Below are 17318 nucleotides of genomic sequence, written 5' to 3'. Positions count from 1 at the left end.
GAAACTTTGACAATCACGTATCAACTTTTGGTAGAGTTGATCAAATTTATGAAGAAATCGACATACATGTATACAATTAAAATTGTATAAAACTTACTAACAGATGTCTCTGTTTTTTATAAATAGTATATGAACCACTATTATGTGCTTAATTAACCTTTACTATATGTACACTATCAACTTAAATAAATAAGTAGTTACTATATCCACTCATTGACAGTTACTTTACACTCAAATGTAGTTATTTACACTCACATATTCACTATCAGTTTCGTAACACTCATATGTTGACTATCAGTAATATACACTAGCAGTTACTTTACACTAATATGTACACAAATAGGTACTTTACACTCATATGTACACATATAGGTACTTTACACTCATATATACACAAGTATGTACTTTACACTTATTTACACAAGTATGTACTTTACACTCATATGTACACAAGTATGTACTTTACACTCCTATGTACACATATAGGTACTTTACACTCATAAATACACATGTAGGTACTTTACACTCATGTATACACATATAGGTACTTTACACTCATATGTACACATATAGGTACTTTACACTCATATATACACAAGTATGTACTTTACACTTATTTACACAAGTATGTACTTTACACTCATATGTACACAAGTATGTACTTTACACTCCCATGTACACATATAGGTACTTTACACTCATATGTACACAAGTATGTACTTTACACTCATATGTACACATATAGGTACTTTACACTCATATATAACACGAGTATATACTTTACACTTATTTACACAAGTATGTACTTTACACTCATATGTACACAAGTATGTACTTTACACTCCTATGTACACATATAGGTACTTTACACTCATATGTACACAAGTATGTACTTTACACTCATATGTACACATATAGGTACTTTACACTCATATGTACACAAGTATGTACTTTACACTCATATGTACACAAGTAGGTACTTTACACTTATATATACACAAGTATGTACTTTACACTTATTTACACAAGTATGTACTTTACACTCATATGTACACAAGTATGTACTTTACACTCCTATGTACACATATAGGTACTTTACACTCATAAATACACATGTAGGTACTTTACACTCATGTATACACATATAGGTACTTTACACTCATGTGTACAAAAATAGGTACTTTACACTTATATATTCACAAATAGGTACTTTACACTCATATGTACTTTACACTCATATGTACACAAGTAGTTACTTTACACTCATATTTACACAAATAAGTCCTGCTTGTGATTTAAAATATCTGTCAAAAAATGACGTTCATAAACCACTGAACAACAAAAATAACATTTATTTCTGAAATGTACACTAGAAGTTACTTTACACTCATATGTTCACTAGCAGTTACTTTACTATACATTCATTAAGATTTATGCCAACCGTCCTGGAATATACCCAGTGTACTGCCCAAATGCATCTGGGTATGTATCCCTTATTCTCCAAACACAGCAGCTTCGAATAACCTTGCGGCTCCCAGCTCCAAGTCGGCCATGCTGCCAAAGGATAAACTGTCTATATCCTTGGTGCCTATTTGCCTTCATCACATCGACTTCTTGGTTGAGGACAAGAACATCACGTCTATAGAGCCTGGCAAGTGACAACACTGCTTCGTCAAGTATCAATACTTGGAAGTCCTGAAATACATAGTTATATCAAAATAAATCAAAGTACTCAAAATATAATATAAGTGCTACACGTTGTATCAAAAATCAATGGGACTCATTCACGTACCACGGATACCCGATAACGTTTGTGCGGGACTATTGTTTCTATTGGTGATGGAATGACGTCAAATGACATTATCGCAGGATAACGTCATTTCAGCGGGAATATTACAAAGAGTTACGTTTTATCACCACTGGAGATACTAGTCCCGAACAAACGTTATCGTGTATGAATCAGTCCCATTGACTTCAGTCTGGTGTGCAAACACAAATTTCAACTTAATTCATACAAGGCAGACTTGAATTGATAAAATTGATAAAACACATTTTATAGTTGAAACTGACTTATTTATTAGAATCAGAGAAATTTAAGTTTTGCACCTGAAATAATCAGTTATTGGTGAATTTTTTGTAATTTTATGTTGTACATAGAATATTGCAAGTCAATTTAACTCCATACCGGAAGAGTTGATATGCAGTTTTCCTTTGATTTCCCACAACAAACTCTCTCAGCTGCTGTAGGCATTTCTCTGCATCTACTGCATGCACACCAGTCAACTTGTGTGGAACCATGAAATGGATGGTATCCACCAGACTGACGTGCCATTGGCTCAATGATGTCAAAGATTAGGCCAGGATGAAAACTTATGGCTTTTGTCAGTGTGTCTCTTACTCTCTCTTCATCCATGGTCCGCACAAGGGCCTGTTTAAAAAGATATCAGACTTCAGTCCAAATGTTAAATATTTATATATATGGTACCAGTATTAGTTTTGATCTATCTAAGTTATGGACCCTATCTATCTTTGTATAAAGTTCTATGATAATTCCTGGTAGGTTTACTTTTTAAAATATTATGCAAATATTTTCTATGCTACAATAACAAGGATAACCAGAAAACATCTTGTATGAGAAACTCAACTTTGGAACATTTAAGCCATAAACTGTTAGAATCTGGTAACAGTTTATTACTTATATTTCAATTATGATCATTCAAATTCAAAACTATACATGTATATCCTTTCAATTCCCCGCTTTAGCTATTGTTGACATCACCAAGTTTAATAAACGGAACAGCCATTATATATCATCAACTTCTGAATAGAGTTCAACACAAAATGGTTTGAAACAAGCGAACAAATGAGGTGCGAAGAATTTTTTTAAAATACGATGATACTATTAGATTTCATAGACCGCACAACTTTAAAACCACTTTTTAAATTATTTGACCGTTATGTATAGGCGTAAGTATACATTGTACACATTGTCAGTGACACGGCGGAAAAGTTAAATATTCCTATGCTTGACCAGATTGGAGTTCATAGCCTGATATTGCCCATTTGGTTAAACAATGATCAAACGGGAAACTGAAAGTCGAATGGAAATATTGGGATATAACAGCAGAATATTGATTTGATTGTCATGTCATATAATTACAATACTGTCAGTCTGTCATATACATGTCAAAATATATTCACCTTTACATGAGCATGTGTAGGTAGTTTAAATTATAAAAGGATAAAATCATAAATAGCATACCTAATATTATTGCATAAACCATGTAATAATTATTGAACAATTTAATACAAATACTTACTTTCATTCTTTCTTCCCTTGATTGGCTAGTTTCTAGCACTACAGATCTGTTCCCTCCTCTACCTCGACCTCTCGCCCGGCCTCTTGCCCTTCCACTGGCACCTCTTCCTCGTTTAACAGTCCCTGTTTGTTATCAATAATGATAAATCCATGAAAGTTTGTGAATAATTCATTAATATTCTTCAATTTCACTAAATAAATTTCATGAATAATTTTGAGAAAAATACTTTATGAACATTCATGAATCCTATATATAAAGCATAGATTTTTATAACTTACAAATGTTCATGCATGATAATTTCTATTCATGATAATTAATCAAAACTTATTGAATGTTTGAAAAAATATGCATGCAAACTTAAAACCTGTTACCATAATGAAGAATGATGAATGAACTATTTCATGAACATTCATAATAATTTATGAGTTATTCATAAGCTGCAAATGTTCCTGCACCACACAGTATGATCATGTGTTCATGAAGAGAAGGTTTGTTTACAGTGTATCAATGTCTGAGGTGATACCTTCAACCATTCATAGATATCTTCAGATAAAAAAAAATTCTACCACATTACGTTGTGTTATTGCATATCTCGCCGAATAACGTTATCTTGTTTTGGCATTCTTGTAGATGATTTAATTGTGTCTACGTAGAGACATGTCACACACTCGAGATTATTGGATATGGAATTTATTACACATGAGTGAGTTACAAAAGACACTCGCTACTCGCTAAAGCTTGTGTCTTTTGTGTTACTTTAAGAAAATAACTCACTTGTGTGTAATAAATTCCATATCTATACCATATGCATCAATCCAGACCCAATTACCTTTGCCTCGTCCGCTCTTCTGCCCTCTGTGTACTGCTGCAGCTGGCATCCATTCATCATCACTGTCATCATGTATGAAGCTATCTGATGTCTGTAAATTCATGATAATTAAAGTACTCTATGAAATGATAATTTTATAAGACATTTTGACAATGAAAGCAACATTAAACAATCTATTACTTTTAAATATGATATACATGTATCACACTATACTAGAAAAATCACTCAATTATATATCAAGTAAAGTCACACAGTCAGTGACTCTGGAGTTCACTTTTAAATTTAAAATACATCTTTTTTTCTGCGACAATTAATATATACATGCATGTACATTCCTTTAAACATGCACATCTTAGTTTCATCCTATAGTACAGATTTCATTTTTAATAGTCATCTGTAAATATGTAATGATGCCCACTCACTGTACTACATATAATTATTTATAAATGGTGTGATCAATGATTATTATTTTAACTTTATCGATTTTTAATTATACATTATACATATGATCTATATAGCGTTAACACATTAGTCATGAGCATGTTGCATTTGCCTAATAAAAAAGTAATATGGGATACACAAAAATTCATACATGGGACACTATTACTCATTATTATCAGTATACTATTTAAATCTCTACCGGTAATTATAGTCTACTGTATCAGACGAGCTTGAGTATAAATTAGACCAACATTAGTATAGTTTCAAACAAATCATCCCACAGCTGTGATAAACAGTACACAAAATCAGCTGTTGTACACGGGCATGACCGTCACAATTCTCACCAGTATTGTTAGTATACGGCCTAACAGTTATTATTTTGCGTAAGCTCTAGGCTAACGTGTTTGATCACTAAAATTGTCAGGTTCTAGAACTACTGTCAGTATGATGACTTCTTACTGTACATACAAATGAAAAAGAAAAGTAAAGACAGTGGGGACATTTATTTTTGACAGTGCGGTACTGTACATAAGCATAACGTTGATCTAGGCCATACGTTGATCAGCTGTTGATTGTTACTAAGCTTAGTCGTCTGCTCAACATCGATATCCACGATGCTTCTGGCCTCATTGGATATGGACAATCTAAGTTAACTTTAATTCCGCAGTCAGTACAATACAAACGAATGAAAGCCATGGTTGTTTTATGTTAAATCTACAGGGATGACATACAAACTATGTAAACATGAACACACTTACCGTAGACATGGCGGCGTGACCCAGATAAACAATTTCCGAACTCTCACGAGAATAGGTCATGAACTTTCCGACTTCCGTTCGGAAACAATCGTCACTTCCATGACGGCGTATTCAAAGGAAGGCATGTTTACATGCAGCGATTTCAACTTTTACTACACCAATACTAGTTAGAAACAATTAATAGATATTTTAGATTTAGCTTAATTTTAGCATTATAAACAAATAGTATCAATATCTAGGGATAATTTTAACTTTATTTTTTGTTGATAGTTACGTATAGTGTGGCTTTAAAACAATGACTGAATCATCCCCTGTCATGCTGTATTTTTGAGCTGTCGCTTCGAGTATAGCTATTTCCGGTGTACCGATGATAGACGGTGCGGATACGTGCTAAAACAAATAGACGTCCGAGAATTAATACCTTCCCAATAAATGTCGCACGCTTTGCCGTGATATCTATCGTTTTACGACCTACCTTATATGTAGGCCCTAATTTCAATAGCATGTTAAAGTTCTGCTCTAAGTTATATTGCATAGAGTGTAATGGATGCGTTATAAACAATGAGCGTTGTAACAAGGTCAGTCAGGTTATGAAAATGTGAACCTGTGTTATGCTCCATTGATCACTCTGTCAGCAGACAGTTTGGAGTACATAGGTCATGATGTTCACAAAACAGAGGTCAGATGACATTATTTTGGAACACCCCTCGTATCAGCACACACTAATAATCCAATTGTTATTAATTTATAGCATTGTACTTGTTAGAAACTGAACTAATTGCAAAACATAACCAGTCTAAAATACTTTAACCCCGAATTCCTGAAATAAATCTGTTTGCTAAATGTTTTAAATGAAATATTTCAAATTTGGCTGGTCTAGTAAATGTGTTTCCTTCTTCAGAACCAGAGCTAAACGTACAATTTTCGAGTACGACGCTGGAAAACTGCATCGCCAAGCCAGACCCCAATCTAAATACAAGTACTTTTTAATAATGGAGTAAATGTTGCATACTCAAACTATTTGTCAAAATTGATGGTAAACGTTGTGTAATAAATAGAGGTTGTACATATCAATAACTTGAAACCACGGTAAGATCGTTCCTTTGACTGTTTGAAGCACAACAAACATATGTACCATCATCAGCACGAGTAATGATAAGAGAGGGGGTTCCAGTGTTCGCATTTTGGTACTTGGTGCCATCTATTGGCACAGTAACTCCATTTCGTGTCAAGCTTACACCAGTCAGCGCTCTTTCATTATTATTCACAGTATAGGATAGTGTAACTGAATTAACCCCGGATTTGATAGTGTAGACAATACTTACATGTACTGTTGGAGCACCTATTGTAGTACAAAGTAAATACTAACACAACAAATAAAGTACTAATACTAAAACATGTACGGCGTACTGTAGGCTGACCGTGATAATACCACATATTGGGTAGTAAGGCAGACTATGGCATATGTTGACAGTTGCAACAACTGAATGTTTACAACAAGGCTTTGTCTTACAGTTGAGATAATATGATAAGGGGTATCGGTGTTATGGAATAATAATATAAGCATTCTTATAAGAACACCACTTGGTTACTGAAGGAATTTGTAGATATTTAATTTTGGTAAAAGATTAAATCAAAACAAGAGATGGTTTAATAGAAACATCTACTGGATACTATATATAGGCTTTTGCACTGTCAAACTATTGTAGCTATTCTTAGACGTTCAGTAAGTAGAAATGCATGGAATAGTTGTTTTAATAATTAAAACGATTCGTTATTAATACATTCATTTAGCAATTAAAATTTTTAACGGTCCAGCACCGTATTCGTTATTCGGTTTTCAATTCTGAATAACGCATCAGGTACCGGCATCTTATTCTTTTCTCAGTACGACTTACATACCACCACCGGATTCGTTATTAAAACTGATTATCGAAAAATGATCTAAAGAGGTGTTATACGGTTTTAAAGTCTCTAAATGATGTCTTTGTATATTTTACTGAATAACGAATAAAGTGCTGGTACCGGATTCGTTATTAAAATTGAAAACTGAATAACGAATAAAGTGTTGGCACCGGATTTGTTATTCGAATCCCGAATCCCGAATCCGGTGCTAACTTTACATTTCTCTAATTCAACATAATTAATTATGTTAACCTAATCGTTTATTGTGTTCAATTCCTTCTCAATGTTACAAGGATTAGGTACACTCTAAGATTTATCAACGTGAAATACACATTTTATGCTCTAAAATATACACTGCATACTGTAAACTACACTTCATACTGTAAAATACTCACTTTCTACTCCAAAAACACACTTTATACTCTAAACTAAACACTCCATACCCTAAAAGAAACACTTCATACTCAAAATGCACACTTCATACTCAAAATACACACTTTATACTTTAATCTACAATTCATACTATTAAATACACACTTCATACTCTAAAATACACACTTCGTACTCTAAAATACACGCCTCATACTCCAAAATACACACTGTATGCTCCAAAATATACAATACATACTCTTAAATACACCCTTCGTACTCTAAAATACACACTTCATACTGTACAAAAACACACCACACCTCTCATACAATATTAAGATCCTAAATCTCCTAAACAAACACACTACTTACTTTGAGATAGAGTCCCTGGTAGGATGAGTATCATAAATAGCAGCAGGACTACCGGGTGAGAAACATTTGTAGGAAGGTTCATTTTGAGACCTCTCCAGTTAGTCAGTTTTGTATCGCACTTATATATTTAAGCTTTTCCTTGGGAGAGTAGCGCATCCGATTTACCGAGGACGAACAGAGTTATAAATCGTTTTCACAGTCTAAATAAATGATTTCAGAATCTATATGTTATAGTTGGTTTAAATAATCAACGTCACTCTGTCACATACCACAGAATTACACTAGCGAAACATCTTCCGGGTAACGGTAGCGTGGATTTATGGCCATGTTTTGTGGATCAGCGGTAAACCTGCTCGAACCTATTTGCTTTTCAATATATTTACATATGCCCCTATATAGTCAATGGGAGGGGCGTTGCGTTCAAATTAACGTAATCGCAATGACGTATGAATACAAACGCAGTACAGGTTCGGACTACTTCTAGTTCACGCTTCGATAAGATTTTGCGTCATAAGTTGACGGATTTCAATAAAACAATGAAGAGTTTTTATTAGATCCAATTAAATATTTATTTGACATCAAAACAAAAGATGTGTTCTAGCATTGTAACGGCAGTAAACAACAAAATGATTTGCTGGTCGGGCTACAACCGGAGGGCTTTCCTCAGGAATGTTCGGGGAATTCCATAGTTACTTCAGTAGTACATGTGTGTACGGTCACTCATTTCACCTAAATATGATTCTTGGAGCATCTAAGCGAACAATAGGTTAACAGATCATATACAGGTTTCCAGAAAATAAACATTACAGGAAGCCTATCCGAAACAGTATCATCAGCGTTACCACCGTTAGCATTCAAAATAGGCCTACACTCACGCAAACACTTGTCTATCATCCGTACAATAAAATAAAAGTCATGACTATGAAGAATTTAGTCTATATCGTATTCGTAGACCTATACATACATGACAAACATTCAGTAGCTCAACGGTCATACCATCAATAGACTATATCACAGTAACTTTCCTCGGTTGAAAATCAAATATGGCGGTTCGCTCCACTTCGGACCGCATCACTACCCTGACAACGATACCGTACCGGTAGTCGTTCCGCCTCGGTTATCTCAATTTTTATTCGAAATGGACATTATTGATATATTATCAAATTGAAAAAAAAAACATATTTTAAAAATAATTGAAAGGTGTCATTGTTATATTTCAAACGAAACTGCAGCTATAACATTCAACAATCGGAACTATATCTTCGGTCATCCTGACTACCGTAGTTACCCAACTTAGCAACCATCACCGTTTTAAATTTGACGTAAAAGCAGACTTATTTATGTAAATATATAGATTGAACAGTGTTTTGATTGCGTTAAAGGTGGTATGAACGCAATGGGATACAGACATATTCTACATGTAGCGCTAACGCGCTACATTGAATATGTCTGTATCCCATTGCGTTCATACCACCTTTAACGCAATCAAAACACTGTTCAATCTCTATATAGACGCATGTCAAAGTGACATTCTTTTGTACAGCATTTTGAATTTAGCATTAAACCTAGATAAATCGAGAGAGACAGACACAACCCTAGCCAGTAACCAGCTATTACTATATTCGAATATCCACATCCACGAGAACACGATGTTCCAACCAAACAAAATAAAGCTAGCATGATCTTGATGTAAAGGTGGTGTTCAAGCTTATGTTAAAAATCTCATAGAAACTGCCCACAGTCCAATTTTCTTGAAACTTTGCATATCAAAAGTACTACTAGTTATCCCTTTAAAATCACATTACTTTTTCCGTTTGTGATTTTCAAAAGGCCTAAAGGGCCTGAAATCTTCGCATTCATTTTTGTTAAAACTACCTGCACAAACATAGCCTTTTTTAATCAATTGACAACGCTTTGAATGAATTTGTGTATTTGCTGGAAAGGAAAATCGACAAGCCTCGGGTTAGAAAGAAGCTATTTTCTCCACGGGTAGAGATTTCTCTGTCCGACCATCATGGTACTATTAATCTTCAATAGTGAAAAACCATTCGGTTATTTTGCAGTTTGAAACCAGAATTCCGAGATGATGTCGAGTGTATTATCATTATGTATAAAGGTATGTAGAAAATACACTACACACAACTTGCTTAATGCATCAAATACAGTCAAACTTGCAATAGCGACTATATCTGGTATAAAGTCCATCTGGTTGATGGGACCACTTTCTCAGGATCCCAACTGGTAAATTGCAGCACATTTTGCCCTGTGGATGACGACCACTTGGTCTAATAACCAATTTTCTCTTGGTCTATGTAGACAGATTTTGCTTATGTAATTGCTAAAATACGCAAAAAAATGTGAAATCGGTTAGCCTACACCCCCCCTCCCCTTTACCCCCATGATGTTTCACCCCCGAATGGCTTTGAAACGGATAAAAATAAAATCACACTTAGAAGATATAAAATGGTTTAAGATCAACAATTAACGATCATTTAGAAAGATTTTATTTGTGGTGCGACAACAGACAGACAACCGCTATTTACTGACTTAGTGAAATGGGTGTAGAACGTTAGCTGGATTTAGATAAACGAGTTTTGCATTTAAGCTGTTAACAAAATAGGATGTTGAAGTTAAATTATTTTGTTTTACATCACATCAACATTCCGGTAAGTAGCCTAGAAAAACGTTTTTTTAATCTCATTTATCATTTCTACTAAAGATTCCTTCCGCCTATTCCCCACACCTCCAAATAGATGCGTTATCTGTGAAATTTTAGTTGTCTCCCTTTTTCCCTTCCAAAAAGTTTCAGCTGTGTTTAGCTAGTTGTTTCCTTTCCTTCTTAAAATATGTACCGACTATAGTGTTTATTTTCAGTTTTCTCCAGGTATGACCGCTTGGTTACTCTATGAACGCCGGTGATTTCTTCAAACACCTGAGATCGTTGAGATACGCCAATACTTCAACGAATCGATGTACATTTGTAAATCAAAGCAAATACAACGCAGCAGAAACAGAAAAATTAGAATGAAATCAAATGAATTTGATGAATTCAGTACTGCCACAAATAATAATATAATTCAAAATTATTTTTATTAGCTTCAAGTTATGTTGATTTTATGACATTTGATACACCATGTGGAAAAAAATCCTAATAGTGAATATCTGACCAATCCATTATAAAATCATCAACATGTTGGGGAGATGTACCATTCCCTAGAAAACAGATACTGTATGTCCTGGAAAATTAAGCTTAATTGATGGCTTTGTGTATCTATCAGCAATCTAATGTCTGGTGGCTGGGTGACCGACTTTGATATCAATCTAATAATATTCAAATGATCATAGAATATAAGACTCTTTCATGTGTGGATATGAAGGATAGGGATATTCTACCCGAGGGTCACAAAATGTGGTAAAACACGAGGCTTTCAAACCTCGACGTTTTATTGCAATTTTACAACTATAACATCCCGCCATTTTGAAATAACGAAATCTACGACTGGAAGTCAATTTTCCATACATGAAAAATCACGTGATATTTTCAACACAAATTTCGTTGTTTGCATCTTTTATAGTAAAACCAGTCATATTTGTGAAAAAAAATGTTTAAATTTTTGACGCCGTAACGTCACGAGGCTTTATTGCATGGGTAGCCATGCAATACAGCCTCAGGCGACATGAGTGTACTGCCCTGGACCAGCCAGTATTACACTCGTAGGTATGAAAGAAAATACATAAAAAAAATATACAGTGTATGTATAAGTTTTGTTTGACATTCTTCTTAATTAAACTCCTACATAAAATAATTTCACAATAAAGAAAGCATTTAAGTCTTATATTCATTAACAATGAGTTTTTGTCCTACACTCTTGACTCTTATGTTGCACACTTATGTAGGTAAAACCATGTACACATGAGGGAAGCCTTATCAATAATAATTTGAAAACATTATTTTACTGTACACAGAAAAATACTCTGATTAGTTTACTTTATAGTGGAGTCACCATCCATGTGTATAGATTTTATGTTTATACACATGTACAGCCAGTCAGGGAGTAGGTGTGTGTATATTCTACACATAGACTGTGAATTCCACCAATCAGAAGGCAGTTTTCCCATGACTGCATACACAGTAATGCAGCAAAAGAAATGCCACCATTTGATTGGCCCAAAGGAATATTATTCAATGAATAGGGAATTAATATGAAAGGAAATTTATGAATGAAATGGTTCAATAGGAGATTTCAGAAAAGATGGCGTGACGTCACAGAAAGTTTACATCCGGGTCCTCAAAGGTACAAACACAGTATGGCGACTGATAAAAACAATAACAGATACGTACATCCCTGCTTCACAATCGATACTTTGACAAAAGTTTATACTTTCATACTTGCAAATTCCTGATTTTAAAATGGTTTCTTATTGTTTCACAGGTTACGGATGTTAACATTTTTATATTTTCATTTGTTTATTGCTAAATATAACAAGTGTAGATTTAGTGTCGAAGCCACCTATCGAAGCGCTGCCGGGCCATCACACGTTTCCGATTTTGTTCATACGTATAAATTGAGGTTGTGAAAAAGGTGTTTATGAATAAATGATTTATTTCAATGTATCATGTTTCTGTTAAACATGAATAAACAAAACGTGAACCACCTGACCAGACCACGGCCGCTCGTGTATGGCTTCATCGCTGGTAGATCACCGCAGGCCACAGCATTGTTGGGGAAATAAATCATATGAATGATTACCAACACTTTTATCTAAAAAAGTACTTGTTTAAGATATATATATATATTTCGTTATTTAATATGTACATGTTGTTTTAATGGAATGCCCTTGTATCAACTACTGTGTTACACGTACACGTACATGTATGGCTGCCGATCTCGAAAAATAATATATGGTGAAATCGTTCAGTTTTCATGCTGCATATTTCATTTTTAATATTTCATTTTCAGCCGCTTTTATGCCATGGACTGCTGTGTTAAGTCTCCAATTGAAATGGTATTAATTTTATATAATTTGAATACATATTAGGTAGACTTCATTTAAATTGATATAAATTACAGATCGTAGTACTGTACGTAAATGCCGACCAGGATACATTACGCACGGCTTCGAGAATCCTAAATACTCAAAGTTTTGTTTAAAAATATGATATAATGAACCTACAAACTGACTCATTTGTATGTTATAAACTAAATCCCAAAATTAATGACAAAAATATTAACCAGAATACGGAATTTTATGACACTGAAAACGGACGAAATTCGGGTTCTCGGTTGTACTGTAATGGCTGCCGTGGGCTTGGGGTAATCTACGAAAGCAAATGTTTAATTTTGTACTAATCACACATCGTAAGGTGTTTTATCAAGAAACCCTTTGAAAACAGTAATTGCTTATAATTATATTTTGGGTGACTTTGAATTTAATATGTAATATCAAATTGATATTTGCAATATATCTGTCAATGTTTATACGTAATGGCGACCGTGTTTTCTCGTGGCGGTCGAAAATGGTGTATAAACAGAGTAAAATATATGAATACCATATGTTTAAAATTGTAAATTATTGTAAAATATTTTTTTTACACTTTTCGAAATGTAAATAACGCAATAGTTCTCGGATTGTCGTACTATTTATTACAATAAAATGTAAACAAACATCGCAAGCGGCTGTGTTCCCTCAATGTTTATGTGTACAGATATAGGAGTTGTACCTTTGAGCGCCCGGATGTACCTTTGTGTGACGTCATCGCCATCTTTTCTGAAATCTCCTAGAGATCAACACTAGATGGCATTGTACAAATGTAGGTCCTACATATATAGTATACCAGATAACAATAATACAAACGCTAATCGCGTTGTATTAAAAATGTTTCGTTACTGTTAATCACATTGGGGGTTTGCTTAATACATATTTTAATAATACATTCAAATAAAGTAAGTCACATAATAATACAAATGTAATATATATCAATGCACATTTCACATACAAACACTAATGAACTCTTCTCTATACTGCATCAGACAATATGCGATTTATAGAATTATCTTTATATTATATCATCAATACATTCAAGATGGTTCTTACGATACTTATAGAAACAAAGAGCAGACGCAGTGATTTTAATATAATGTTAACATTTAAATGTCAATGCATGTTTACAAAACATAAATAATAATTTAAATAGTTCATAGATATACTTGAAAGGAATAATAATCGTAATAACCATGTGAAATAGCAAATTTATATCAAGTATGAACCTTTGTTGAGGTGCATTATGGTGGTATATCGCATTCACAAAGGAATGATTGACTCGATGTTTCGAAAAATAGAAACATCGAGTCAATAGTCAATATACTATATATTGAATGTCACATGACCATGTATTAGCCAATGAAAATAGAGGAATGCGAAAGCTTTATAGAGCCTGTCTATCGGATACTACTAGTGTTACAATATATGACTGTTATTCTGTTTTGTTGTCTCTATATAACATGTATCGATAATTACCTGCTGCTCATTGATTTGTTCAACGAAAAATAATAAAAACAGATTTCTTGTTAATTCAAACAACTCACAATCGATTACGTATACGATACTCAGAGACCTTCGTACTTTTTCGTTTTACTGCATATATGTTTGGATAATAGTGACTGGCGCAGTGTTATGTATCCACCTGACACATGACTGTAGATTGGTATTACATATAGTGTGACATAGGGATATATTCTTAATTCTAATACAGGATTGTATGACTTCAGTTGCATGTTGGTCATCACATCTTCATATGAAAACCACGTAAGTTTCTTTGGTTATATTATTTCTTTTATATAATTTTATTCCATGGACCATTTTAAGCCAGTTATTATCCACCAAAAATAATTGTCATTTTAATAGTAAAATTGAAATACCTTTGGGAGTAGATGTAGAAATTATCTTTTCTAAAATTTCCATTTTCCCTAATAACGAATAAACAAAATGGAGTACATGTACTAGTACTATGATTTTGTGTCAATGATATAACAGACGCCGTGTGATACAGCGTTGTTAGGCATGCGTTTTATTGTTAACGTTGTCATAACATGTGCTGATTCGACAAGCCTAGCACAAGACGTACTTGGCTTTATATTAGATGTAATTTGATATCAAATTCAAGTACTAGTTTGTAAAGTCCAGGCACTGTTGAAGGTGTGACCAGAGACAGGTACTTAATATCGATTCTTGTACAAATATCTAGTTATTTATATAGCCAAGCAACCGAATATATAATATAAATAGTCTAGCTATGTACATACGTGTGTATGGTCATACTGTTTACTTTGTGAAAAACAATATGAGAATATATATTACGCTGTGAACGGCTGCATGGTCAATCGTACTAATGGATGGTTTAAGGCCATAAAATGAATTTAAACGTATTGGATAAAAACTTTCGCAAAATAATGATTTTTTTATTTCAATGATAAAAAACGGGATGTTTACGAATGAACACGAAACTTCTTATAATAACGTAAGGATTTTGTGGGCTTGGCGTCTAATTTCAGTTACGTATACCGCTTCACTTAATAACACATGTTCAAAACAGTGTACTGATTGTCACGATTGTTTGAAAACATGTTTGTTTATTATTCATTTGTTTATTTTTTTTCGTATCATAAATAAAGAATACTTTTTCATTCTTGTATTGATATAAACCCTTTGTTTGAATGCTTGTTAGTTTTTTATGTGAATACTATAATGACAAGGGTTGTATTGTAAGTCGTTTTATCTCTTGAACTTGGTGACGGTAATACCTGGGCAAGGTAAAATAGTCCGAAGGCAGAATACGGAGAAAAATAAACTGAACTATTTTGATATATACCAAAATGTGCGTAGATTTGATATACAGCAAATTCGACATAATGATGTACATATATGGGGCAATAGGACGCAATTAGTTTGTCTGCAATCGGTGCTATTTGTGTGTCCGTCTGCCTGTTATTGATAAATATGGCAATAGTCATACATTATTGTGAATAATAAGGTAAATACTTGTGTGATACTGTATAAATCTACATGTCGAAATACACATGCATATGTCATTACGGTCACCTGGGTCTTATCCTTTCATCATCGCTTGCGACACCTGATAATTTAGGTTACGAATGTACCTTACCAGTTTGTTCCTCTCACCAAACAAGCACGTCTCTTTTCCCTAACCTTATTCTGTCTTCCCATATTGAAACTGCCATTGTGTGAAAGTTTGGATTGGTGCGACATAATTTTCAGTACCAAGCCATAAGGGCAGATAACTCTGTAATACACAATGATGGAATGATCATGACTTTAAAGACATGTATTTGTGTTTCAAGTCAAACATAAAAAGATATGACATTTTGAATCAATATCTGAAATATGATGTCAGATTTAAAAAGGGGACAACCAGCTAAATAAAAAAGACCTTCGAAATTGCCCTTTTGTAAAGAAAATTAAGCCCAGGATAGAATTTTGACCCGGCCACTGATTAGATGGTGAAATATGAATTTCAAAATTAAAATTGTTTTCTGACAGATCATTATTCCTACATAAAAATTATACTTTTTTTTCAAAATAACTACCCCGGTCGGAGTTTGATCTGAAGGACTGAAACTTTTTTTTCTAACTAGTGTTATATAATAAACTAGACTTAAATTATAGACCACAGTAGCTAAATAATATCCAGTTGTTTTAATAATACATTACAAAACTTTAACAAATTGTATCACTGTGACTATGTAACATTCTTTAGTCGGTTGGGCTCTAAAAGATGTTTGCACTTTTTCCAACCAAAACTCTTTAAAATTACATCATAATCCAATATAATACAGCTCCAGTCCTAAAGGTGTTACCATTACCAAGACTAGTCAGTAGACTATATTGCGTATTTGATAAAGACTCTTCTCTCTGAACAGATGACTGTCTTATGATGGCCTGGCTAGCGCAGCAGTCTCCAGTTGAACCGTATCTGTCTTCAATGATCCTATTAATAGTTATTTTACCCGGGACTCTTTCACAAAGTAAGTATGATCTGCTGTGTATTTTGGTGAAGCTTCATGCATCTCACGCATCACTAAATATGGTGAATTACGGTTGTATTCCCATGCTATCTGGAATCGCTGTCCGCTCTATTTTGTCTGTTAGTCTCGCCGTCAAGTAGACGCTTCTTATGTTAAGCTATATGTAAGTTAAGCGTTCAAGGGCATATGATTGTTGTAAATAGAGGGCGCTAATGTCGTTGCCCGGCAGTATATAAAGCCGCGGTTTCAGTGAGAGTTTTATTGGGTTTTTTTAGTTGGA

At 33.8% G+C, this 17318-nt stretch overlaps 1 protein-coding gene across 1 annotated transcript; it reads right to left on the bottom strand.

Moving 5' to 3' along the window:
* Positions 1-5: 5 nt before the first annotated feature.
* LOC138329618 (uncharacterized) lies at positions 6-8176 on the bottom strand. The gene is made up of 5 exons (XM_069276711.1): positions 7995-8176; positions 4150-6690; positions 3321-3442; positions 2186-2428; positions 6-1695 (listed from the first exon to the last, which is right to left on the bottom strand). The coding sequence occupies exons 2-5, from the start codon at positions 4250-4252 to the stop codon at positions 1432-1434; spliced, it is 732 nt and encodes a 243-aa protein (XP_069132812.1). The 5' UTR covers positions 4253-6690; positions 7995-8176; the 3' UTR covers positions 6-1431.
* Positions 8177-17318: the final 9142 nt, after the last annotated feature.

The sequence above is a fragment of the Argopecten irradians genome, chromosome 8 (assembly GCF_041381155.1).
Source record: "Argopecten irradians isolate NY chromosome 8, Ai_NY, whole genome shotgun sequence".
NCBI classification, from domain to species: domain Eukaryota; kingdom Metazoa; phylum Mollusca; class Bivalvia; order Pectinida; family Pectinidae; genus Argopecten; species Argopecten irradians.
The sequence above is the reverse complement of the archived record's forward strand: the minus strand, read 5'-3'. Positions and strand labels throughout refer to the sequence as shown.

Coding starts and splice junctions, on each gene's coding strand:
- LOC138329618 (XM_069276711.1), bottom strand. CDS start 4,252: ATGAATTTACAGACATCAGATAGCTTCATACATGATGACAGTGATGAT. Junction 3,443..4,149: donor GAAGAGCGGACGAGGCAAAG/GTAATTGGGTCT, acceptor GATAACAAACAG/GGACTGTTAAACGAGGAAGA. Junction 2,429..3,320: donor CAAGGGAAGAAAGAATGAAA/GTAAGTATTTGT, acceptor CTTTTTAAACAG/GCCCTTGTGCGGACCATGGA.